Source organism: Panthera uncia (assembly GCF_023721935.1).
Source record: "Panthera uncia isolate 11264 chromosome D3 unlocalized genomic scaffold, Puncia_PCG_1.0 HiC_scaffold_8, whole genome shotgun sequence".
NCBI classification, from domain to species: Eukaryota; Metazoa; Chordata; class Mammalia; order Carnivora; family Felidae; genus Panthera; species Panthera uncia.
This window is the reverse complement of record NW_026057586.1, coordinates 77,256,633-77,282,762: the sequence shown is the minus strand read 5'-3', so window position 1 is coordinate 77,282,762 and position 26,130 is coordinate 77,256,633. Positions and strand designations below refer to the sequence as shown.

The 26,130-nt window shown below is 47.5% G+C and overlaps 1 protein-coding gene across 1 annotated transcript in view; it reads right to left on the bottom strand.

The window, feature by feature from the left end:
• Positions 1–26,130, bottom strand: part of KSR2 (kinase suppressor of ras 2) — a 325,968-nt gene that overhangs the window by 246,657 nt on the left and 53,181 nt on the right. The window contains exon 2 of the mRNA XM_049619270.1: positions 804–1,317. Within this exon, the coding sequence (XP_049475227.1) occupies positions 804–1,317 (514 nt within the window). The remainder of the gene's footprint in view (positions 1–803; positions 1,318–26,130) is intronic.

Genomic DNA, 26,130 nt, shown 5'->3' with positions numbered 1-26,130 from the left:
GTTCATGCTGTCTCTTCCTGTCTCAAAAATAAATAAATATTTTAAAAAAAAATTTTTTTTAAAAAAACATCACTTGTTTCTTTTTACTCTTTTTAATGCAATATTAGAAAATGGAAGGGTAGGTGTGCAGCTCACAGCCTATTTCTAGGAGCATCCTTGGGATAGACTCCGCAGGGGCCGGCCAGCTTTCCCTGTCAAGGGCCAGATGGCAAACAGTTTCGGCTTTGCAGACCACACTCAACTCAGCCTTGCAGCACAAACCAGCCACAGACCACACACACCGGAACGGTCCTGGCTGTGTTGCCATCAATGCAGATTTGGCCCCCAGGCTGTAGTTTGCTGACCCCAACTGAGGAGGACCCATACTGTAAAAAGGGTCATTTCTGGGGCACCGGGGCGGCTCAGTCGGTTAAGCCCCGGACTCTTGATTTCAGTTCAGGTCATGATCTCAGGGTCATGAAATGGAGCCCTGAATCCGGCTCTGCACCGAGTATGGAGCCGAAGACTCTCTCTCTCCCTCTCTCTCTCTCTACCCCTCCTCTGCCTGCACCACCACGTACGCTCCCTCTCAAAAACAAAATAAAACCTTAAATGAAAATAAAAAGTTTTTAAAGGGTCACTTCTGGGAAATGCTATTCATCTTCTCACGGGCCCTCCATGAAAAGCCACCTTTCATTCAAGTGAAGAAGAGAAACACAAGCGCATTCGAGGCTCCCCTAACCTGGCACGGTCCTGGGGCCATGAAGCAGCCCCCAGAAGCCCCGGGGCTCATTGGCCCCAGGGCACCCACCAAACACACTTACTTGGGCGTGTGGGCCTCGTCTACACGGTGACCCAGCTGGAATTCGTGGGACTTGCTCCGATGCAGGGCGGTGAAACCTGGAATCAAGTGGATCAGTTTCCGGGAGGAGGGCGGCGGGGTCCCCGGGGGCTTCAGCTTGTTCTTCCTCCTCATGGGTGGTGTGCCGGGAGGGGTCACGGTGGTGACGATATTAGGGGTGCGCGGCGGGGTGTGGACCGCGTGCCGCTGCCGGGGCGACGGGGGCAGGGAACGGTGGCCTGACTCCAGCGGCGGTGGCGGGCACAGGCCCGGGTAGGGGTCCACGGTAAGCCTGTCCACATGGGTGTACACGGGGGCCCCGGGCGAGGGGCTGGCGTGACAGTAGTGCTGGACGCACTTGGTCTGGACCCTGGGGCTCTGGGAGAGGTGGGTGCGGATCCACGGCGTGGGCTCCGGGGGGCACACGGGGTTGTTCTCCTTCCCCGTCTCCGTGGTGGGCCACTGGATGGTCCAGTCTTGTTTGGAAAGGTTGCCTCCTGAGTTGGAATAAAGGAGCAGAGAGACAACAGATAAGCCTTGAGAAAGCCTGGCAAGTTACACCACGTGCACGTTCCAGCGTATGTACGTTCCAGCGTATGCACGTTCCAGCAAACGTACCTTACGGCGTATGCACGTTACAGAGAACGTACTTTACACATGCACGTTACCGCGAACGTATCATACGGCGTATTCACGTTACAGCGTATGCACGTTACAGCGAATGCACTTTACAGCATGTACACGTCACGCTCTATCCACACCGCACTGTGCGTGCATGCTACGCCTTATAGACCTTACAGCCTATGCACATTACATCCTATATACGCTGCGCTGTGTATGAACACCACACCGTGTTCGTACTATACTGCACACACATTTACATAAATTCATCCCCCTTTGGCTCCTCCAGAGAATGAAATCCCTTTGCTGACTCTCTCACTATAACCCCCACTCAACAGCCTTGCCCACCTGCTCTCCTGTAGTTGTGGAGCCCACAAGTCAAATATCCAGAAAAGCAAAGGAGTGAATTCTCGCTTTTGAATTTCCAAGGATCTTAATTCCAGCAGTTTCAGGATGATTGATAGGATTTTCGAGGATAACCTTTCCCTTACGTAGCAATTTTAACAGCTAGCCCTTATATGAGATACAGGAATTCTGCAGAAGTCAAATTTGCCCTGACCTCTTTCTCAGACACTGCACCAACTTCTCCCAGATCGGCTGTGGCTGTGTGCTCGGTCAAACCCTCATCCAACACTTACTTTCTTTCTTCCTTTCTTTCTTTCTTTCTTTCTTCCTTTCTTTCTTTCTTTCTTCCTTTCTTTCTTTCTTTCTTTCTTTGCTTTCTTCTCTTTCTTTTCTTTCTTCTCTTTCTTTCTTTCTTTCTTTCTTTTAATGTTTATTTTTGAGAGACACAGAACATAAGCAGAGGAGGGGCAGAGAGGGACGGAGACCCAGAATCTGAAGCATGCTCCAGGCTCTGTGCTGACAGCAGAGAGCCTGATGTAGGACTCGAACCCACAAACCATGAGATCATGACCTGAGCCAAAGTCGGACGCTTAACCACTGAGCCACCCAGGTGTCCCATCATCCAACGCTTTGTGAATGCACCAGGCACTATGCTCCAGAAAGGCATAGCAGACCACACCCAGTCCGGGCTCTCTGGTACCCTAGGTTTAATATTCCACTTAAGGAGAGACACAATAGACCAGAAAACACAGTCATGAAAGGATTTCAGAGGGTGATGAGTGCCGGGAACAGAGACAACCAGAATGGATGTGATAAGAGAATTAGTAATGGTGAATGGTTACCAAGCTGTGGTTCCTGCCCACTGCAGAACACGACTCAGCCACAAAACGGAATGAACTGCTGAGCATGCAGCAACCTGGGTGACTTTCCAGACAACTGCGCTGAGCAGAGAAAGCCAATCCCAGAAGATCCCATTCATATTGCATTTTTGAAATGGCCACATTTTAGAAATGGAGGATAGATTGGTGGTTGCCAGGGTTTAGGGCTGGAGGACACAGGCAGGAGGGACACACACAAGGGACCCTTAGAGCATTGGAACTGTCCAGTATCTTCAACCGTGGTGAAGGACACATGATCCCACACAGGTGATAAAGTTGCATAGAACTAAATACACACACACACACACACACACACACACACACACGAGTACACATAAAACTGGGGAGACCCGGACAAGATCAGGAGGTTGCATCAATGTCAATAACCTGGCTGTGACATGGCACTACAATTTTACCAAAAGTTACCAATTGGGAGAAACTGAGCAAACTCGACAAGGGATCTGTTGCGGGCTGAATGTTTGTGTCCCTCCAAAACCCTGACATTGACATCCTAACCCCCTACAGTGATGGCCTTTGGAGGTGGGGCCTTTGGGAGGTAACTGGGTTAAGAGAGGTGGTGAAGGTGGAGCCCTTATAAGGAGATGGAGAGACAGGAAGTCCGAGGAAGGAAAGGCCGTGTGAGACCACAAAAGTGGCTGTCTATCAGCCAGGAAGAAGACTCTCCACAAGAAAACATCTGCCAGCACCTTGATCTTGGACGTCCAGCCTCTAGAACAGTAAGAAATAGGGGCGCCTGGGTGGCTCAGTCGGTTAAGCATCCGACTTCGGCTCAGGTCACGATCTCGCGGTCCGTGAGTTCGAGCCCCGCGTCGGGCTCTGTGCTGACTGCTCAGAGCCTGGAGCCCATTTCAGATTCTGTGTCTCCCTCTCTCTCTGACCCTCCCCCATTCATGCTCTGTCTCTCTCTGTCTCAAAAATAAATAAATGTTAAAAAAAAAGAAATAATGTCTGTTGGTTAAGCCACCCAGTCTGTGGTATTTGTTTTAGCATCAGGATCACTCTGTATTATTTTTTTACAACTGCATGGCAATCTACAATTAGCTCAATACAAATTTCAACTGAAAAAAACTAAAAGTAAAAGGGTTGGGGGTGGGGCTGGTTTTAGGTAGAGCATTCAGCTCCCTAAGGAAGCCCCATTTAAGCTGGCATTGAGGACAAGAAGGGGATCGCCAACAGCCAAGGAAAGAGCATACAGGTAGGAAGGGGCTTTTTTTTTTTTTAAGTCCTACAGCCATTTATTAGGGAAAGAATGGAGGCATTAAAAAAAATCCCCACTGTCTGAATGCAGCTTGGGATTTTCAGCTCTGGTATAAGTTAAACCAAAAAATAAAAATAAAAATTCCAATTGTGCATTAACATTTTCTCACTCCTCTGCCATACTGAAAGGGTAAATATCAATGTGGTCTACATGCACAGACTCCATGCTAAGTGGACTCCTATCTACGTTAGGGCAGGCACTTTCCTAGGTCCCTTTTCGGGGTGCCTTCTCGAAGGCAGTGTGCCCAAGGTGTGGCAACAATAGGGTGGGTGGCTCAAGGAGAGGCTGAAGGGACAGGTGAGGGACAGACCACCAGGACCGTGCACCAAAATGCAGTGTGGGTTATATGCCAAGTTCAGTGGGAAGCCATTGAGAGTTCTGATGGGAGGTTCCTTTCTCGAACATCCTGCTTGGACAGGGAGAGCCCAAGAAAGGTTTTGCAGGGCTCCAGGCGAGAGGTGTCGCTGGTCCCCACGTGGGTGATGGCTGCGAAAAGAGAAACCAGTGGGGACCGCTGCATGCAAAAGCAGGACCTGGCAGAAGGCGATCGAGTGGCACCCCCATCACGGGCCAAGGAAGAGATGAGGGGCAGAAAGAAATTCCAGCTCGTGGCCAACTAGCAATAACGAGAATAATCACTATAAGGACCATAACAAGAGCTGATTTATAGAACATTTGACAGTTTGCAAAGTGCTTTCGTGAACACTGACTCACTGCCCCATTTTTAATTAAAACTACCCATTTGGTTATTATATATTCATTATAGAAAAATTAGAAAATTCAGATAAGGAAAAAGGCAATGTTGGTCTACAGCCCAGCCATCATCCCTATTAACGTTTGGCTGTGGAGCCTGCCAAATGGTTTGCTGTGCATATTTTTTTAAGAAGTGCAGTAGGATCTTGTTTAATGGTTCGCCTCTGCTTTCTTCACTTGTAATATTAGGACTGCTTTACATCTTATTTAATATTCGTAACTCTGTGGGCAGAGGGCCATTTTGATCTCTACTTTGTAGATAAGGTCATGGGTGTGCAGAGACGAAGATGTACCGAGGTCACACCAGAGATGGGGACTGGCAGCTGGGATTCAAACCCAGGGCCTGGGCCACCTCAACAACCAGGACCCTGGGGCATCGACACAGAGGGCTGGGATCCGCATTCACCGAAGGCCCTAGGCCATCATGGATGAGCCAGATGGGAATAGATGCCAGAGCAAGGACTCATTTCTGACATGGCTCTCCCTTTTCCCTTCTCCCAGACTTTGCCAGAACATTCTACCAAAGTCACCAACACTATGGTGGTGCGTAAATCTCGAAATTCAGACATAAATACTATTAGCCCAGTGACTAAGAGAGCCAGCTCTGGAGTCTTATGACTTGGCCCTATGTCTGGCTGTGCAGCCCTGGGGCACTCGCCTAACCTCTCTGAGTCACCTGCAGCTTTATCACCTGCGAAATGGGACAGTAGGACCTGCCTCCGGAGAATCGTATGAGGACATATGTGATAGCACAGGACAGCACCTGACACATGGCAGGAACTCCATAAATGTCAGCTACTCGTATTGTGATTCTCAACACCGTGGTGCTAAGTTGTTACTTCCCCTTTAAAGAGTGTGCACTTGTGTGGAGACGTGTCATGCCACAGATGTTACCACCATCCTGTGCACCTTCCGGAAGCTGATGCTCAGAGAGGCTGAAGAACTCTGAGCACTGGAGGCAGACAGAGTCAAGCCCAGACCAGCTTCTCTGTTACCCGGAAAGCTCTGGCTTGATGTATTTGCTCAGAAAATATAAACTTGTTGTCCGATTCACCTAAATAAAATATGTTTAAGAGAATAAATCTATTTTTTAAGTTGTCTGAATCATACACTTCGTTCTAAGGCCACAGAAAAGTACCGTGGGTGTTCTTGCTAGAGCTCTTCCCCCCACCTCCAGGGAAATGGACAAAAATATGGGATTGGGACTCTGAGAGATCTGGTTTAGAACTCTGGTGCCACCAAGGACCAGCTCTGTGACCTCTCTGAGCCTCAGTGTTGGGGTCTGTAAAATGAGAATGATCATAGTTCCCTTGTACGGTAAAGATTAAATGCATTCATTCATCTGAGTATTTCACAAATATTTTTTTAAGTTTATTTTTAAAATTTTGTTTTTGAGAGAGAGACAGAGCATGAGCGGGGGAGAAGCAGAGAGAGAAAGAGAGGGAGACACAGAATCTGAAGCAGGCTCCAGGCTCTGAGCTGTCAGCACAGAGCCTGATGCAGGGCTCGAACCCATGGACCACAAGATCATGACCTGAGCCAAAGTCAGAAGCTTAACTGACTGAGCCACCCAGGCGCCCCTATTTCATAAATATTGGAATGCCTCTCATATACCAGCCGCTGTTCTAGGCACTGTGATAGGCCGATGAAGTTAAAAAGACCAAGATCCCTGTCCTCTAACAGAACACATGTTCTTAGTGGGGAAACAGATTAAAGGGGGGATGAACAAATAAATGACATATATAATACATTGTCTATAAGATGTCATATAAAATATCTCATCTGTAAGCCAGTGGTAATAAGTGCTATGGAGGAAAAGAAAGTGGGCGTGGCCACAAAAATGTGCTGGGGGACTACTTCAGACAGACCAGGGTGAGGAGGGACAGTGGACACAAGCAAGTATCAGAGTGAGTGAGGAGTGAGTCAATGAGATAAAATCAGTCGTGTCATCAGCACAGAGCCTGGACCACCACATGAGGCAGGCCAACGGGCAGATGGTTGAGGGTGCTGGAGACGTCTATTCTGGATGCCTGCGACTCATCCAATTTGCTCCTCGGGTACTCACTGTGCCAGCCCCTGGGGTGGGGGGTCTGTCTTTCCCCTGCCCTCAGGATGCTCATGGTCTGGCAGGAAGACCGATAATGAAATAATCGATGTAATTCCACTCCCAGGTACAGACCCAAAGGAAGTGAAAGCAGATACCTGAACGCTTGTATGTGAATGTTCACAGCAGCATGAAGCACAACAGGCAAAAGGTAGAAACAACCCAAATGTCCACTGATCTGACAAATGGATACACAAAATGTGGTATGCCCATGCAATGGAATGCTATTCAGCCGTGAAAAATAAAGTACTGGCAGGTGCTACAGTTTGGATGAACCTCAAACACATTATGCTATGTGTAAGAAGCCACATTACATACGATCCCATTTATGAAGTGTCCAGAACAGATAGATCTATAAAGACAGAAAGCAGATTTGTGGCTGCCAGGGGCTGGAGGGAAGGCAGAATGGGGAGCTAGTGTTTAATGGGTCCCGGGTTTCCTCTGGGGTGACAAAAATGTTTGGGAACTGGAGAGAGGTGGGTGGTTGAATGCATGAAATGCCACGGAATTATTCACGTTACAATGGCCATTGTTCGGGGTGCCTGGGTGGCTCAGTTGAGCGTCTGACTTCAGCTCAGGTTATGACTGGCCATTGTTCTGTGAGCTTCACCTCGATTACATAAGTAAGTAAGTACCCACAATGTGGCAGAGAATCTGACGTCAGAGGAAATGCAGGTGGGAGCACACGTGAGCAACCCAGCTCCCGGTGGAAGGGTAGAGATAGGCATCCCAGAGGACGTGGTACCTACACCCAAACCTTGAGGTTGAAAGAGAACTTGCTAGGAAAGGAATGGAGTTCAGGGTGGAGGAAGGAAGGTCAAGACAGAACAGCAGGGTCAAGGCCAGGAGATGATCAAACATGATGGGTTTGGAGGAAAAGCAGCTCAGTGTGGCTGGAGCTCTCTGGAGGGAGGAAGAAACTCAAGCCAAGACTGGAAATAACGACTAAGGAGGACCATGCAGGGACTTGCTCTCCTAAGTGCAGGGGGCTATTGAGAGGGAGGGGTCAACATGACGGGATCCCCTGCGGCTAGCCTCCCAAAGGAAGGTGGTCCCCTGCAGAGCTCCTTCAGACCTGCAGCAGCCGTCAAACTGGGGAACAGAGGAGGCTAACGCTCTGGTCCGCCACACCACGCAGCTGTGAGCCCAAGGCCCGGACTTCAGCCCTATGCTCATGCCAAGGGAGGGGCTGGAACTTCCCCCAACCATAAACGATCGAAGCCAAGTTCCTTCCTGGCCATACGGCTAGATCCACAAGACCTGAGCCCCCAAATCCCTGCTCATGCCAAGGGAAGGGCTGGCTTTCCCAACAGACAAATGTTGAGAAGTAGTCTGGGGCTGGAAGTCAAAGTTCTGCCCGTCATATCACTGTTATATCCCAGCCCCTGATCACACCCGGGCAGGGGCTGGTGCTTCCCCGATCATGTGGCTTAAAAATCACATAGCCCAATGGGGTCCATTTGCCATCAAGTCCTGCTGGAGCCCAGTGGGATGGCCTTGTCCCTTTGTGATTAAAGCTGTCCCAGAGACCCGGGGGCACGGCTGTGTGGCCATCCATTCTTTGTTTCTCTAATTCCAGTATAGTTAACACACGGTGTTGTATTCGGCTCAGGTGTACAATATAATGATTCAGCAGTCCCATACGTCACCCTGTGCTCATCATGACAAGTGTGCTTCTTAATCCCTATCACCTAGTTCCCCCATCCCCCCACCCACCTCCCCTCTGGTAACCATCAGTTTGTTCTAGATAATTTAGAGTCTCTTACTTGGCTTCTCTCTCTCTGTTTCCCTTGTTCATTTATTTTGTTTCTTCAATTCCACATGAATGAAATCATATGGTACTTGTCTTTCTCGTATGTCACTTAGCATTATACTCTCTAGCTCCATCCATGTTGCTGCAAATGGCAGGCTTTCATTCTTTTTTTTATGGCTGAGTATTTCACTGTATATATACCACATCTCCCTCATCCATTCATCAATCATTGGACACTTGGGCTGCTTCCATATCTTGGCTATCGTAAATAGTGCTGTTATAAACAGAGGGGCGCATATAATTCCTCTGAATTCGTGTTTTTGTATTCTTTGGATAAATACCCAGTAGTGTGACTGCTGGATTGTAGGGCAGTTCTATTTTTAACTTTTTGAGGAACCTCCCTACTGTTTTCCAAAGTGGCTGCACCAGTTTGCATTCCTACCAACAGTGCATGAGGGGTCCCCTTTCTTCACATCCTCGCCATCCAGCTGTTGTTTCTTGCGGGTGTTGATTTTAGCCATCCTGACAAGTGTGAGGTGATGTCCCGTTGTGGTTGTGATTTGCATTTCCCTGATGATGAGTGATGATGAGCATCTTTTCATGTGTAGGCATCCATTTTTGTGGCCCAACAGGGCATGATCAGGGAAGGGGAGGGAAGGGACACGATCAGATGAGCGTTAGGAAAGCTATATGGGCCAGAGTACGGAGAAAGCACTGGACAGATCAGAGGTAGCAGCAAGCCTAGCCTGAGGCCACCGAAGGCATCTAGATGGGAGATGATAAGGACCTGGGGCAGGGTTGGGAGAAGAAGAGACATGGATTGAATGGACACAAGCAGAAGAGAAAAAAATAGCTAACATTTATTGGAAACATACTGCGTTTTTGACACTGTTGTGTAATTTACATGTAAAAGAATTATATAGCTACACAACAATTCTAGGTAGTAAGCAAAGATCACTCTATTTTATAGATGAGAAAACTGAGGCACAGAGAGGTTAAGTGACTTGTTCAAGACCACACACTAGAAGGAAGACAGCTGGGGTTGGAGTCCACATCTTTAAACATGACACTACACCAAGGCTGGCCTCCTGATTTCCAGCCTGGGTCACACGGTGGCTGGTGGCACTGATCACAGCGACAGGAGGTACAGGAGAGGGAAACTGCAAAAGGAGGTGGCAAGCTCAGGGTCACACAGGCTGAGCCCAAGGTTCCTGCAGGACATCAAGGGGAGATGCCTGGGATGTTACAGAACTTCCTGCCACCCCTTCTGCTCCCTAGGAGTCCTAAGACCGCTCCTCAGGAAGAAGTTATTTTTCTAGACTGAGAAAAATGGATCATGAGATTGTAAAACCTCCTGGGTCTGTCCAGGATTCAGGCTCATCTTAGATTTTTTTTTTTTTTTTAACAAAGACATGATATGATTGAATCACGTTCTCCCTCTGTCTCCTCTCCCACCGGATCCCCGAGTCTCCAGAGCAGACATTCCATGGCCCTGAATTACAGGTCAGGGACGGGAGGTAATGAGCACATCGCCCCACTCCGTGGCTCCCTCAGAAGACAGAGAGACAGCTCTGTGTTTGGAAGACTGGCTTTCGGAACGGAAAGAACAAGAATGAATTCTAAACAAACACCAAGCAAGGAAGTAGAACACCTCAACTTTGCAACACGATGCTTAGAAGTTAACTTGCTCTGACCTTGCCTTGCCATGACTCTGCTTCTTCAGCTGTAAGAGAGGAATCACGCGGAGCTTTTCCCCTAGGCTTGTTCTGAAGATGATAAAGACAACACAAGTAGAGCGTTTAGCGTAATCTCTGGCACCCAGCCAATGTTGCATAAATGTTTATGTAAAATGGGAGTAAAACCATACATTTCACAAGACGCCGGAGAGGATTAAATAAAATAAGCAGATAAATAAACTTGCATCCGGTGAATATATCCCTGACCCTGCCCTACAGAAAACAAATCCATGAAGCCAAAGCCAATGAGTCCTTATGGTAGTTAAACTGTAACCACCAAAAGACACGTTCAAGCCCTAACCCTCAGTACCCGTGAGTGTGACCTTCTTTGCTAATAAGTTCTCTGCAAATGTAATCAAGTGAAGATGAAGTAACACTGGGTTGGGGGTCCATAAAGGCAATGATTGGTGGCCTTATAAGAAAAGGACACAGGGGTGCCTGGGTGGCTCAGTCGGTTAAGCGTCCGACTTGAGCTCAGGTCATGATCTCACGGTCTGTGAGTTCGAGCCCCGCGTCAGGCTCTGAGCTGACAGCTTGGAGCCTGGAGCCTGTTTCAGATTATGTGTCTCTCTCTTTCTCCCTCCTCCCCTGCTCGTGCTCTGTCTCTCTCTTCTCAAAAATAAATAAACGTTAAAAAAAATTTTTTTTAAAAAGAAAAGGACACAAAGGAGACACCATGTGAAGACAGAGGCACAGATTAAAGAGGTGAAGATACAAACCAAGGAACGCCAAAGATTACCAGCAACCCCCAGAAGCTAAGAGACGGGTGGGGAACAGATTCTCCCCGCTGAGACTTCCGAGGGAGCACGACCCTGCCCATACCTTGATTTTAAACTTGGAGCCCCCAGAACTGTGAGGAAATATATTTCTGCTGGTGTTACTTATTTATTTATTTTGAGAAAGACAGAGATAGCATGAGCAGGGGGAGGGGCAGAAAGAGAGGGAGACAGAGGATCCCAAACAGGCTCCACACTGTCAGTGTCCATGCCTGGTGCGGGACTCGAACTCACAAAGGGTGAGATCACGACCTGAGCCAAACCTAAGAGTCGGATGCTTAACTGACTGAGCCACCCGGGCACCCTTGTTTCTGCTGTTTTCAAGCACCTACTTTGGGTGGCTTTGTTATGGCAGCCCTAAGAAATGAATACAGTCCTCAGCCAGGAGCCAGGGACATTCACTGACTACAGGCTGGGGAGTTAGGATATATAAGTTAGCATTTGGAGGGCACCGGCCAGACTCAGGGGGTTCAGTGCTCATCTTACCTGCCCTGTAAGGTAGGTGTTATTAACCCATTTTATAAATGAGCTCCGGGGGGCGCCTGGGGGGCTCAGTTGGTTAAACGTCTGACTTTGGCTCAGGTCACAATCTCACAGTTCGTGAGTCTGAGCCCCACATCGGGCCCTGTGCTGACAGCTCAGAGCCTGGAGCCTGCTTCCTCAGATTCTGTGTCTCCCTCTCGGTCTCCCCTCCCCCACTTGTGCTCTGTCTCCTCCCCCCACACACAAATAAAAATAAACATAAAAAAATTAAAAAAAATTGAAAAGAAAATAAGTGAGCTCTGGATGAGAGCTAGGATGTGGCTAATGTCCCATAGTAGATAATAAACCTACACCTTCTCTTCCCTCTTTGTCACATGGCATCCTGCAATTGTGCTGGGACCCACCTTCCCCCAAAGCTTAAGAGTTCCTCCACACACACACACACACACACACACACACACACACACACACCCTCCACCAGGTTCAAGAAAGCACCGAGTTGCCCCCAAGAATCCCTGCCCTAAAGTTGTTTTAAGTCAGAAAGATGAGCAGAGAGCAAGCAAGCTTTACCCCTACCAAATTCTCCTCTCCATCAATTACTCTTCCTCTCCACCCCTGCATTTCAAAATCAGAAGTTTGGGAATGAAGAAGCCAAGTGCCTCATTTCATTATCCAAATTGCCAGCTGCTCGATTGACAGGGATGCGGCTTCTCTCTGCTGCAGCTTCAGAAGTGTGTTCACTGATGGGCTGTATTATATCAACTCTTCCCCTCTCTCCTTTGATCCTCTTTTTAATAAAGTCTGAGGGAAAAAGGTAATTTTTCATTTTAAATAGGGAAGGTGTGGTACCAAGGTGCTCCGGGGGTTATTAATCGTGGCTTTTGCTATCTTGTCATCCGTTTCTGGAAAATCGTTTTATTTCAAGTCTTGAAATGGGCGGGGAGAAGGGAATAGGTTTTAAGAAATGAAAGGTCTGAGGATTGATTAAAGACATTTCAAGGTGTAAGGGTTTTTCTTTTGACATTCTCCGATAAGGGACTAACAGAAATAAAAGCCATTCTCAAGGGAGAAAATGATTTCAGAAGGTCTAGGCAAGTGTCTAACTTCTTTGTCCCTTCCCATTAAAATTTTATAAACAGGCAAACGTGTGACTTAGAACTTGTCTGAATTTCAGAGCCGGCATCAGAATGCGTATGTGCTTTAGCCCTTCAGAAGCAGAACTGGAAAAAGTCTGCTATTCCAGTAGCTATTACACTACTTGTAATTTTCGTGACTATTTCAAAGCACTTGTTAGTTTAATCCTTACAACTTCCTAACAAGAAACACAGCTTTCAGATGTTGGCTGAATATATTAGATTGAAGTCACTGGAGGAACAACAAAAAAGTTTTTACTTTAATCCTCATAACTTTGCGGCAAGAAACAGAACTTTTAGAGGTAGTTGAAAATGTTTCACTGGAGGGGCGCTGCCTGGGGGGCTCAGTCGGTGAAGCCATCAACTCTCGGTTTCAGCTCAGGTCACGATCTCGTGGTTTCATGAGTTCAAGCCCCGCATCGGGCTCGGCACTGACAGCGTGGAGACTGCTTGGGATTCTCTCTTTCTCCCTCTCTCTCTGCCCCTTCCCTGCTCACACTGTCTCTGTCTCTTTCAAAATAAATAAGTATACTTTAAAGAGTTAAAAAAAGAAAATATTTCACTGGAGTCATTGGTAAAGAGAAAAAGTAACAACAATTGTTACTGACACTGATGACAGTTACTATTTATTGAACACTATGTGTCAGATAGTGTTCTAAGTATCTTATACGCATACCTTCACATCATCCTCGTAAGACCCTGGGAGGAAACTTCTGCCACTGTCTCCATTTCACAGTGAAGGAAGTGGCAATTATCTGAGAGGCTGAGTTACCCAAGATCACACAGCTAGTAAGTGATGGAGTGTGGTTTCCAGTCCGGGTCTATACCCGTCACCATCACAACCTTCCAGGGAGCCTCCTGACACCCTCTGGAAATGAGAGAACTATCCAGAAGGCCCTGGAAAGGCTGAACCGTTTTGCACAGACCTTCTAGATCAGCACCAGAAGCAATGCTGTCTGACCCTCCAAAAGTCAAAGATGACACCCGTGTTAGCCACAATTCCTGAAAAAGTGAAACCTGAAGCCCAGGAAGAATGTTTGCGTTTCTGGAAGCAATTGCAAAAAGAAGCAAATAAGGACAAATGAAAAACACACAGTTGCCAAAGCAATTCAACACTGGCAAGAATCTTAATCTAAGATCTCATTAAAGAGCTCGGCGTCTAGCCAAGCCGTGGGTCCCACTGGGCACTGTTGCCTCCCCCCCCCCACCCCAGTGTCCCCACGTAGGAGCAAAAAAATGCACGGACCCCAGTCTGGGCAAGTTATCTGGGAGAACAGACGGGGCAGGGAGCTTGGACTCTGACCCAGTAATGCCTCTCACACCCTGCTCGATACAGCATTTGCGACTTGATTACCCACCGAAACATCCAGAGAGATGAGCCTTTCGGTTACTAACTTCAGGGAAACTTTCCCATTCTAATGAAGTTTCTTCTTTATTTGCTAAATTTTAAACACAGAGGTGCAACTCACATCGACCATTTCAAAGTGTAGAATCCAGCGGCATCTGGTACGTTTGCAATGTTGCCTCTATCAATTCCAAGAAAATTTTCATCGCCCCAAAAGAGACTCCCGTACCCATGAAGCAGCCACTCCTCCTTCCCCCACCTCTTCCCAGCCCCTGGCCACCACCCATCTGTTTTCTGTCTCTCTGGATTTACCTATTCTGGATGTTTCGTGTAAATGGAATCATATAATATGCGGTCTTAGGTAACTGGCTTCTTTCACTTTGAATAAATGTTTTCATCTATGGTGTAGTAGGTGTCTCAGAATCTCCATTCGTTCTCGCAGCTGAATAATACTCCATTGTCTGGCTATACCACATACTGTTTATCCGGTCATCACACTTAAGCTGTTTCCACCTGTGGCTATTATGAACAGTGCTGCTATGAATGTTTGCATACAAGTTATTTGTTCAAACACCTAGTTTTTAATTCTTCGGGGGTATATATCCAGGAGTGGAACTGCTGGGTCCTGTGGTATTTCGACGTTTTAACCTTCTGAAAAACCACTGAACTTTTTCTATAGCAAGCAAGCACCATTTCACATTCCCAATGGCAATTACAAGGTTCTGATTTCTTTTCCTTTATGTTTACTTATTTTTGAGAGCGAGCGAGCTTGCACACAAACAGGGGAGGGACAGAGAGAGAGAAAAAGAGAGAGAGAGAGAATCGGAAGCAGACTCCAGGCTCTGAGCTGTCAGCACAGAGCCCATTGCGGGGCTCGAACCCACAACTGTGAGATCATGACCCGAGCTGAAGTCGGATGCTCAACCCACTGAGCCACCCAGGCACCCCAAGGGTTCTGACTTCTATACATCCTAGCCGACTTGTGATTTGTCTTCAATGATGATGACGATGGTGGTGACGATTGCCATCCCAGTGAGCATTTAAGAAAGCACTTTTCATAATGACCCCATACCTAACGTTCACTGAGTGCTTATTGTGCTCACACACCCTCTTAACCTCATGCCTTGTTACATTTAATTCTCGTTAACAACCCTGTGAGGCTGGTGAGGAGATCAGAGCTTGGAAAAGTTGAAACGCTTGCCCAAGGCCAAGATCTAAACTCTGGCAGTCTGACCCCAGAGCATGACATACGGCATATCTGGATTGATCCTCACAGCCCCCTGGGCGGATACAGGTTATCAGCCCCATTTTTCAGAAGTTGAAACTGAGTCTTGGAGAAGAGCAGGGACCTTCCCCGTGTCCACCCATCTAAAAAGTTTCAGGTCTATCCTGCTCCAAACCCCACGGTGTTTCGCCTCCACTGTGTAAATACTCTTTGACAATATTTAAGTGTTTTAATTGTCAAGAACAATTAAAATTGTGACCGGGCTGCTTCCTGTCTCCAGATTGAAGAGAACAACTGCGACCATCTGTTGGACATTTGACACTGAAAACGAGGCTTCCTGGTTAATTTCACAGTTAGCATCTATACAGGGAATTTTGCAATAAAACACATCCCAGAGCACCTCGCGGTTAGGATGTTTGATACAGCCGTGAGCAGCAAGCCCTGGAAGAACTGACGGAAGCCCAAATTCACACGAGTCCAGATCTAGGGGCTCAAGGATAGAAGCAGCACTCAGGGCACCATCTTTAACATCCACGCTGTTGGTAGTAATGGGGCCTGACATTGGGTACTGCAGTCTTGTGGGAACCCTGGTTCTGAACCCCAGTGACTGTCAGCATCACACTGCAGCCCGCAACAGCCCAATGTGGACAGTGAGCGGAGTAGATTGCACAGTGCGCTAGACCAACACCACGACTGCTGGGATCCACGTGGCCTCGGGCATGGCCCTGCCTGCCTTCCCACTGTGCTGAGCCCTCATCATCATCATTCACCACCTCCACCCTCCTTGTCTGTCTGTCGTCGTCGTCCTCCTCCTCCATTTCCTCAAACCCTCACCACTCAGTGGAATTATTTTGTTATACAGTCAATTTACATTCTTCGCAGTTACACAGTCAAATTTCGTTATTCTACAGGGATGCTGCAAACACTGAACCGTTGTTCCTCATGGAAACACAAGATTAGGTTCCCATAAGCCTCTGCCCCACTTTTGTCAACTGATCCATATGTCATCTCCTTTTATGTGGGTTTCTGTTTAAAGACACCTTATTGAGTATAGATAGTTGATTCATTAACACTGAACTCATGGCCAACAGCACCATCGCTGGTGATAGGGAGCTTGAGCAAAGCTTCTGTAACAACGTATTTTTCTCCATAAGGCACCTCGCAGCTTTCTTGTGCTCAGGAACATAAGACAGCACATCAGTCCTCTGCTCAGGGGTCATTTTAAACACTGAAAACCCCGACAGAAAAAAAAACCACAAGAACTGTGGGGAAAGTGGCGCTAAATTTAAGACCTCAGAAAGGACTCTTGTTTGCAAACCACTGTAAGAGCAAGCAGACAGTGTTGCCTCCTTGGACCTCAGCTGAGGATGTGAGCAGCACGGGACTCAAATTTTTCACCACACAAATATGGATTTGGGAGATACAAATACACTGTATTTGCAACAAGGAGAATTTGCAAATATGGACTCCAAGAATGATGAGGATTGATGGGAATTGTCTGTTTATTTGCTTACCATCTGTTTTCCCTGCTAAAATACACGTTCTCAGAAGGCAGAGGCCCAGACTTTCTTACCACTGTACTGCCCAGCATCTAACACAGTGCCTGGCAATAAACAAACACAGATTTTTTTTTTTTTTTACGACATATGTGTATATCAAATCATCACATCGTACACTTTAAACCTATACACTGTTATTGGTCAATTACATCTCCACGAATCTGGGGAAAAATTAATAAATATAGATACTTTGTCATGATGCATAAATGACATGTTGCCTCAATGAATATTTGTGACATGAATCAATTGCTGACACTCATAAATCCTAACGGCCATGACGGATATTATTACTGGTACCACCCATCCTGAATGCAGGAAACAAAGGAGGTGGGAAAGCCTTGTCAGAGCCGAAGTTCCTTTCAAGCCTGGGGTTGCCCTGGGTGGATAAAGTCTTGAGAAATAAAGGTCTGGTGGGACCAAAGAAAGCAGGTGGGAAGATGTCCTTATCCCTGCAGAAGAACGGGCTGCCCCAGGGGCCTCTGAGGAAGGCGAAGGGGGTAACGCTAGGAGGCCCGTCTGGCTCCCATCAGCTCTGAGGGATACGGCAGGAGAGCGTCCACACCGGGAAAGGCCACGTTCGAAAAGATAACCTCTGAGGTTCCTCGAATTCCAGCGCTCGGCCCGCCTTTGATTGACAGGCATGCTGTTAGCTTCATAACCTCTTGTGTTGGCAAATTCGAGAAAGCTCAAAGCAACATTAGATCACCATGCACGCTGCAGAGCACCTTATTTTTATCTCCGGGCAACTGACTTGGAGAACAGCTTTCCCCAATCCTTCCGTCTTCTCCCTCGCCACGTGGATCCAGCGGGCGGGCAGCTGCCTTCCTCTCTCTCCCAATTTCGCTCTACAGGGACAGTGCTTGTGAGGGCTTTGCAGCCTGGCGCGGTGGGAGGTATATCTTTTGAGGTCATCTTCACAGTCTTGACCCAGAGGCAAAGAGAAATGCGGATGCCTCCAGGAAACGGGTGTTGGGTAAACCTTCGTTTCCTCCTCCACCGCTGTTAACAAAGGCGAACACCACCCATGGGCACCATGGGGCTTCTCCAAGACATCTAGATTTAGTGCCTCCTGAGATAACTCCTTGCCCTAGGACAACAGAACCCAGCCAGCTTTGAATCCCAGCTGTGTGACCTGAGGTACGCCTGATGTCTCTGAACGGCAGTTTCCGCATCTACAACTGAATAATGGTACGCACTTTAGAGACGCCCGGGGGGCTCAGACGGTTAAGCGTCTGACTTCGGCTCAGGTCACGATCTCGCGATTCGTGGGTTCAAGCCCTGCGTCGGGCTCTGTGCTGACAGCTCGGAGCCCAGAGCCTGCTTCGGATTCTGTGTCTCCCACTCTCTCTCTCTCTCTGCCCCTCCCCCGCTCATGCTCTGTCTCCTTCTGTCTCTCAAAGATGAATAAATGTTAAAAAAAAAAAAAAAAAAAGTATCTGCTTTATAGGCTGGTTTTGAGAATTCATGAAAATAAAGAGCCTTGCACACAGTAGGCCTGTCATTATTGTTACTATCACGGCTGCTGCTGTTTAGCCATCATTCTGTTCCCCCCGCAGGTAGCTGTGTGTATACATCTTCGGGTTAGACACCCATTGTGTACAAGGCACTTGGGTCCACAAGATGGATGGCTCCCCCAGCCACACAGAGCTTACGCCCTGCACACCACATCATAAAGACTTCGCGTGAAAATGAAGCAAAATTGCTCATCAATAATTTTTAGATTGATTATGCGTTGAAATGATACCTTTCTGGAAATACTGGGTTACAGAAAATATAACGTAAAATTTAACCTCGTTCCTCAAAAGGCTAAACACAGAATTACCCCCACGATCCAGCAATCCCTAGGTATATACCCCATAAAAATAGAAAGCTGGGACTCAAACAGATACCTGTACACCCATGTTCAAAACAGCACTCATCACAATATCTAAAAGACACAACCCAAGTGTCCATCGACCGATGCATGGATAAACAAAACATAATATATCCATACGGTGGAATATTATTCAGCCATAAAAGAGCATTTTGATACATGCTACCACATGGATGAACCTTGACATTCCCGAACATTGAACACTATGCTGAGATAAGCCAGAAACAAAAAGGACACATATTGTTATGTTTTCCACTTAAACGTGGTACCCAGCACAGACAACTTCACAGACGGAAGCAGAATAGAGGTTACCAGGGGCTGGGGTTGCTGAATGGGTAGAGTTCCAGTTTGAGATGATGGAAAAGATCTGGGGAGGGGCAGTGAACTTACTTAATGCCACTGAATGCACACTTAACAATAAGTTAAAATGGTAAGTTTTATGCTGTGTACATTTACCACAGTAAAAAAAAATTAATGTCACCTATTTCTTTGTGTGTTTTTTAAATGTGGTTAACTAGAAAATTTTAAGTTACATACATGGTTGGTATTATCTTCCCCTCAGACACACAGTGTCCCACGCGGGTCTAGAAGAGGACGCAGGCACTAAATGCAGAATCATACTTCAGTTACTTAGTTACGAGAGAACAGAAGAAGCTGAGGGCTGGGGAGAGGTTCCTAAGGAGTAACCTTTGAGCTGGGGTCACGTGAACCAGGTAAAGGACGAGAGCAGGTGTCCCAGCCAGAACCGGCATGTGCAAGGAGGGGACCCACAGGAGGAAATGCAAGGGGCCAGTGGGGCCAGGGTGAGGGAAACTGAGGCAGGGGAGGCCAGCAGGGACCTACAGGCCAAGGTGGGGATTTGAGGATTTATCCAGAGGACAACCACAGATGTTCCCATGACCCTGCAGACCACCCGCTGCACTTGAGTAGCGGATCTGTCCACGTCTGTAGCATTCTCCATCTCAGCCCGTGGCACAACACTGGCACCAATAAATATTTGCTGGCTCAATCTGGAAGAGGCCCACACAAGTGGGTCCGTCCCCCTAACACCTAACCTTGCCCCGCACCCCGCCTGTCACTGGAGCCCAAACACCCTGTCGAGGATGCTTCCACAGGAATCTCTGAAACCAGAAGCTGCCAAGCCCAGGGGTAAGGAACAAATGCAAAAACTCAAGATATCCCCCCAGGTCTCAACAATTAAACCATCTACATTGATAAAAAATCACAGACCAAGATGAAAACAAGTGAGTCTAGATATTAGCAATGGGGGTGCTCTGCCCCAGTTACTAACCCCAGGGGGCAGTCTGATGCTGACAGATAAGGCATCAAGTCTGAGCCGTCCAGGCACTTATTCATCCCACAGGCATTTGCACGGCACTTACCAGGGAGTGAGGACTGGGGAGGTGCTGAGGTCTTGCTCAGCCAGCTTCCTGCCAGCTGTATCTAGACCAGAACCCCCGGCTCAGATCTGGAGTAACTGCTCTTCCGTTGCAGCAGGAACTCCTGGCTATCATATTATCAAGGGTAAATAAGGACGCTAACAGGGGCGCCTGGGTGGCTCAGTTGTTTGAGCATCCGACTTCGGCTCAGGTCATGATCTCCAAGTTCGTGGGTTTGAGCCCCGCATCAGGCTCTGTGCTGACAGCTCAGAGCCTGGAGCCTGCTTCGGATTCTGTGTCTCCTTCTCTCTCTGCCCCTCTCCCGCTTGTACTCTCCCCCAACCTGCCTCTCAAAAATAAATAAATAAACATTTAGGGGCACCTGGGTGGCTCAGTCAGTTGAGCATCCGACTTCAGCTCAGGTCATGATCTCATGGTTCGGGAGTTCGAGCCCCACCTTGGGCTCTGTGCTGACAGCTTAGAGCCTGGAGCCTGCTTCGAATTCTGTGTCTCGATCTCTCTCTGCCCCTCCCCCCCCCCTTCTCTCTCTCTTAAAAATAAACATTAGGGGGCGCCTGGGTGGCTCAGTCGGTTAAGCGGCCGACTTCGGCTCAGGTCACGATCTCTCAGTCAGTGAGTTCGAGCCCCGCGTCGGGCTCTGTGCTGACAGCTCGGAGCCTGGAGCCTGTTTCAGATTCTGTGTCTCCCTCTCTCTGACCCTCCCCCGTTCATGCTCTGTCTCTCTCTGTCTCAAAAATAAATAAACGTTAAAAAAAAAATTAAAAAAAAATAAACATTAGAAATAAATAAACATTTAAAAAAGAGAGAAAGAAACAAACAAACATTTTTTCAGGACCCACTATGCACCAGGAGCTATGCAGACACCTTGCCTGTACTATCTCATTTTACTCCTCATAGCATTATGAGGTAGAAAATCATTCACAAGGTACAGATGAGATGGGGGGGAGGGGGTCCTAAGTTTTACTTGTTTAAGCTATACAGCTACTAAATGAAAAAGCCATTTGGAATCCAGGAACCCAGGAACCCAGAGCTGCTCCTTATCCCTCTTGTGGTGGAGGGACACAGAAGAAGTCCAACTGACAAAAAATTAAAAAAAAAAAAAAAAAAAAGGGTAAAAACGGGGAAAGAGCAGGGATGGGAACAAGCCCCCCAGTGCAAGCCTCCCCAGGGCCACCCGAGGATAGTTCAACAGCTGGGCAAGGAAACAGGGTAATGGCCAAAAAATGCCGACATATTTCTGAAAAAAGAAACGACAAAGTAAAATGCACTGTGTTTTAAGGGAAAAATGTTCTCAGGGCGCCTGGGTACCTCATCCGACTCTTCATTTTGACTCAGGTCCTGATCTCACAGTTTGTGAGCTCGAGCACCCCATCAGGCTCAGCACTGACAGCACAGAGCCTGCTTGGGATTCTCCATCTCTCCGTCTCTCTCTGCCCCTCCCCTGCTCGCACTGTCTCTGTCTCTCTCAAAATAAGTAAATAAACTTTCAAAGAAAGGGTAAAATGGTCTCACAAATGACTGAACTCCGTAAATATTTCAACGAATACTTACAGAGCCTTCTGTATGCGGATTGCTGTGTTGCTCAGCACTCGGTATACAAGGAACAAATGATAACAGTGACAATGACCACAGCCACCCTTCACTGACAGCTTCCCACTGCATGCCAGACACGGCTCTCAACACTTGCTTACGTTTCCTAACCCAGTCCTTGCAATGGTGCCACAAGGGAGATGCTAAGATTTCCCCCATGCTATAGATGAAGGACAGGGGGCATGTGGCCCCTGACCCAAGAGTCCCCTAGCAGGAGAGGGAGGCAAGGGGCCCAGGAAGCAGCTTCGACACCATGTACATGCTTTAGGCAAGACCCCAGGTAGCGTGACGATGCCCAGGTGAGGGTTTAGATCCTGACTTCACCTCTCTGCGCCTCTGTTTTCTCACCTCTACAATGGGGATAGCATCACCTACCTCACGGGATTGTTATGAGGGTCTAGTGAGCGAACACATAGAAAATACCCACCCCGGTTCTGGTTTTGGCACTGATGGAGGGTGTCCATGGTGGCACCCTATCGTCCCCACTGGGGCCCCCAAAAACTCTGGGAAAAACACAAAGGCAGCTGCCTGAAGGTTCAAAGAATGTAAGTTAACAGCAGGGTGATAGGGGACAGAGATAAAAACGTGAAGAATGACAATTATATGGCAAATGATGCGTTCCCTTCAATTCCCACCCCTGCCTTGAAAGCGGGCAGAACTGTGCATGAGGGTGAGGTGGGGAGTCAATGTTCCAGGGCAGCCCTGCCTTCCACGCAGAGCACCCCAAAACGAGTCCCTGCATGCAGAAGAATATGAAGAGAATCTTCTTTTTTTTTTTTTTTGATTCCCTCTCTCTCAGCCCTGCCCCCATGTCAGCTTAGCCATAAAACTGCACCCACATGAAACAGAAACAACTCAGACACCTACGCCCCCAAGAGAAAACCCGTTCCTTTGGACAGAGGAACTGGGAATAGGGGCCAATAATGGGAGGGAGAATCCACAGGGCTTTTCTCGCCCTCTTTTGTCTCAACACTTCACCGCAAGGACAGGGTCAGCCTCTTAGAACCAGGCAACGGGGCAGGAGGCGAAAGCTTTTGGCCAGAAGAACCAGAGAAAGAAGCCCCTGGGAACCAGAGAATGTGGAAAGGATCCCCAAAAGGCAAGAGCTGGAGAAGGCACTCCCTGACTCTGTATGAGAAACACTCCATGTGCTTAGAACTAACCCAAAGAAGCCTCGCAAAAACTTCGAGAAATGATCTGGCATTGGACCACCACCCACAGAAGGCAAGACAGAATGTGCAGCCTGAACCTAACAGATTGACTACTTAAGAAAATCAAAACAAAACAAACAAACAAAAATCAGTGTTCTCCACGCTCTGGAAAACAGTGTGGAGGTTCCTCAAAAAATTAAAAATAGAACGACCCTACGACCCAGCAATAGCACTGCTAGGAATTTATCCAAAGGACACAGGAGTGCTGATGCATAGGGGCACATGTACCCCAATGTTTATGGCAGCGCTTTCAACACTAGCCAGATTATGGAAAGAGCCCAAATGTCTATCAAATGATAAATGGATAAAGAAGTTGTGGTTTATACATACAATGGAATACTACTTGGCAATGAGAAAGAATGAAATCTGGCCATTTGCAGCAACGTGGATGGAACTGGAGGGTATTGTGCTAAGTGAAATAAGTCAGTCAGTGAAAGACAGATACCATATGTTTTCACTCATATGTGGGTCTTGAGAAACTTAACAGAAGACCATGGGGGAGGGGAAGGGGGAAAAATAGTTACAGAGAGGGAGGGAGGCAAACCATAAGAGACTCTTAGGTACAGAGAACAAACTGAGGGTTGATTGGAGGGCGGGGGAGAGGGGAAGTGGGTGATGGGCAGGGAGGAGGGCACTTGTTGGGATGAGCACTGGGTGTTGTATGTAAGCCAACTTGACAATAAATTATATATATTTTTTTTATTTAAATTTTTTTTTTAACATTTATTTATTTTTGAGACAGAGAGAGACAGAGCATGAACGGGGGAGGGTCAGAGAGAGAGGGAGACACAGAATCTGAAACAGGCTCCAGGCTCTGAGCAGTCAGCACAGAGCCCGATGCGGGGCTCGAACTCACATACCGTGAGATCGTGACCTGAGCCGAAGTCAAACGCTTAACCGACTGAGCCACCCAGGCGCCCCAACAATAAATTATATTTTAAAAAAATCAATGTTCTCCAAAGGAGACTCAGAATCTCACAACAGATATTCCAAATGCCCAGGAGATACTCCAAAAACCACTCCAATGTGTATTCATATGATACATATGACAGCTATAATACGAAGAAAGGAGAGCAAAAACCACGACGCCTATGTCTTTATACTAAGCACAATATGAAAAACTGGTTCCCACCCTCTGGGTCCTAATAATCTAAGTGTGATTATAATGATACAAACAATCAAATAGAATCAAGAAGCCAAAAGCAATGGGTTATAGCTCCATCAGCCCTCAGTTCCGACATCAAGCATCCTTCCCTGACCACCTCACCGGGGCTGGTCTCCACCCCTCGTTACTCTCCATCCCTGCCTTCCCACTTAGCACAAATTCAAAAGGCGTTATTTGCGGGGGTTTTTTTTAATTTTATCATCGTTCTTCTCCCTATAGACCGTAAGGTCCGTGCACATCAAATTGGTCTTGCTCAGCCTTGGCTCTGGAGCACCTAGTGGAAACTTGGCAGAGAGGTGCTGGAATGAATACGTGGACAAATGGAAAAAAAAAAAAAAAGGAAGTCAATCAATCAATTGATTCGTTAGTGAAAGTGAAGTGCAAATGTAGTTTAGGAATGGAAGGGTAGTAACCACGTGGCTAGGCATAAGGAAGTTTCACAGGAGCAAAACTTCTGGACTTCACCGAAACAGGTTAACGAGAAAGGCTGTGATCTCCCCCAGATCTTTAGGCTGGACCTACTTACTGTGGTAAATAGACAGAATGGGGACAAATTACAACAGAAGAGTCTTAAACTACCTCTCTGCTCAATGATATTACCTTTGTGCTTTGTAATCACTTCTAGGACCCTGCACACGGGCCAGAAGCCATTTAAAAGAAGCAATGGGGTGCCTGGGTGGCTCAGTCGGTTGAGCATCCGACTTTGGCTCAGGTCATGATCTCGCGGTCCGTGACTTCGAGCCCCGCGTCAGGCTCTGTGCTGATGGCTCAGCGCCTGGAGCCTGTTTCAGATTCTGTGTCTCCCTCTCTCTCTGCCCCTCCCCCGTTCATGCTCTGTCTCTGTCTCAAAAATGAATAAACATTAAAAAAAATTAAAAGAAGCAATTCCCCAATACTTCACTAGCTACCAAAGACAGACCATGTCCATGGAAGGGGAAGAACCATGAGAGAGAAGTCTCTGGAAGACATGGCGGATAGACAGGCAGATTTGGCTCAGTATAAGGCAAATGCTAACAGTTGCTAACAGCCCTTCTGAAAAAGAATATGAGAGGCCTCATAAAGTCAACAACTCCCTGTCTCTAGATGCCTTGGGGAAAAGGTTGCAGAATCATAAATTTAGAGATAAGATTGTCCATTGGATGGGAGATTGGGCTAGATCCATCTTTCCCAAACTGTGTGCCATGGAACACAAATCCTGAAAGTAAGTTTGAGAAAGAACGTGTGCTCTACCCTCCCACTGGAGATTCACAAAGCATATTAGCATCTTAAAGGCTCTGATAAGTCCTACAGAGGAGGACTTGAGCTCTGTGACACTTTGCATCTTTCAAACTTATTTGATCATGGAACTCGAGTCACCGAGTTTCCACCACACGTGGGGGAAACTAATGTTCTACAGAGCACTTTCTTTTTTTTTTTTTTTTCAACGTTTTTTTTTTTTTTTTGGGACAGAGAGAGACAGAGCATGAACGGGGGAGGGGCAGAGAGAGAGGGAGACACAGAATCGGAAACAGGCTCCAGGCTCCGAGCCATCAGCCCAGAGCCTGACGCGGGGCTCGAACTCACGGACCACAAGATCGTGACCTGGCTGAAGTCGGACGCTTAACCGACTGCGCCACCCAGGCGCCCCTCTACAGAGCACTTTCAAATAACCTGGACTAGAAGATAACTCTGACCTCAACCTGAACATTCTGATCCTCTCCCCATGAAAGAGAAAGACGTACTACAGGCTGGAAGCTCTAGGCCAGTGGGTCTCAAACCTGAGTGTGCATCTGGATTCCCTGGAGGGTTGTTGAAATACTTATCACGGGGTCCACGCCCAAGGTCCCGATGCCTTGGGCCTGAGGCAGCGTCTGAGATTTTGCACCTCCAACGAGTGTCCCCAGATGGTACCCGTGCTGCTGGTCCAGGGACTTCCATTTGGAAATCATTTATCCAGATGTCAAGATTAAGACCTTTTAGTGTCCCAAACAACCTGAAGTCAGAAAGCTTCATACATCTCACAGTTAGACTCCAAGCCCTATAATTCATTCCAAACACGGGAGGTCATGAAGGAAGGCAAAAAAAAAAAAAAAAAAAAAAAA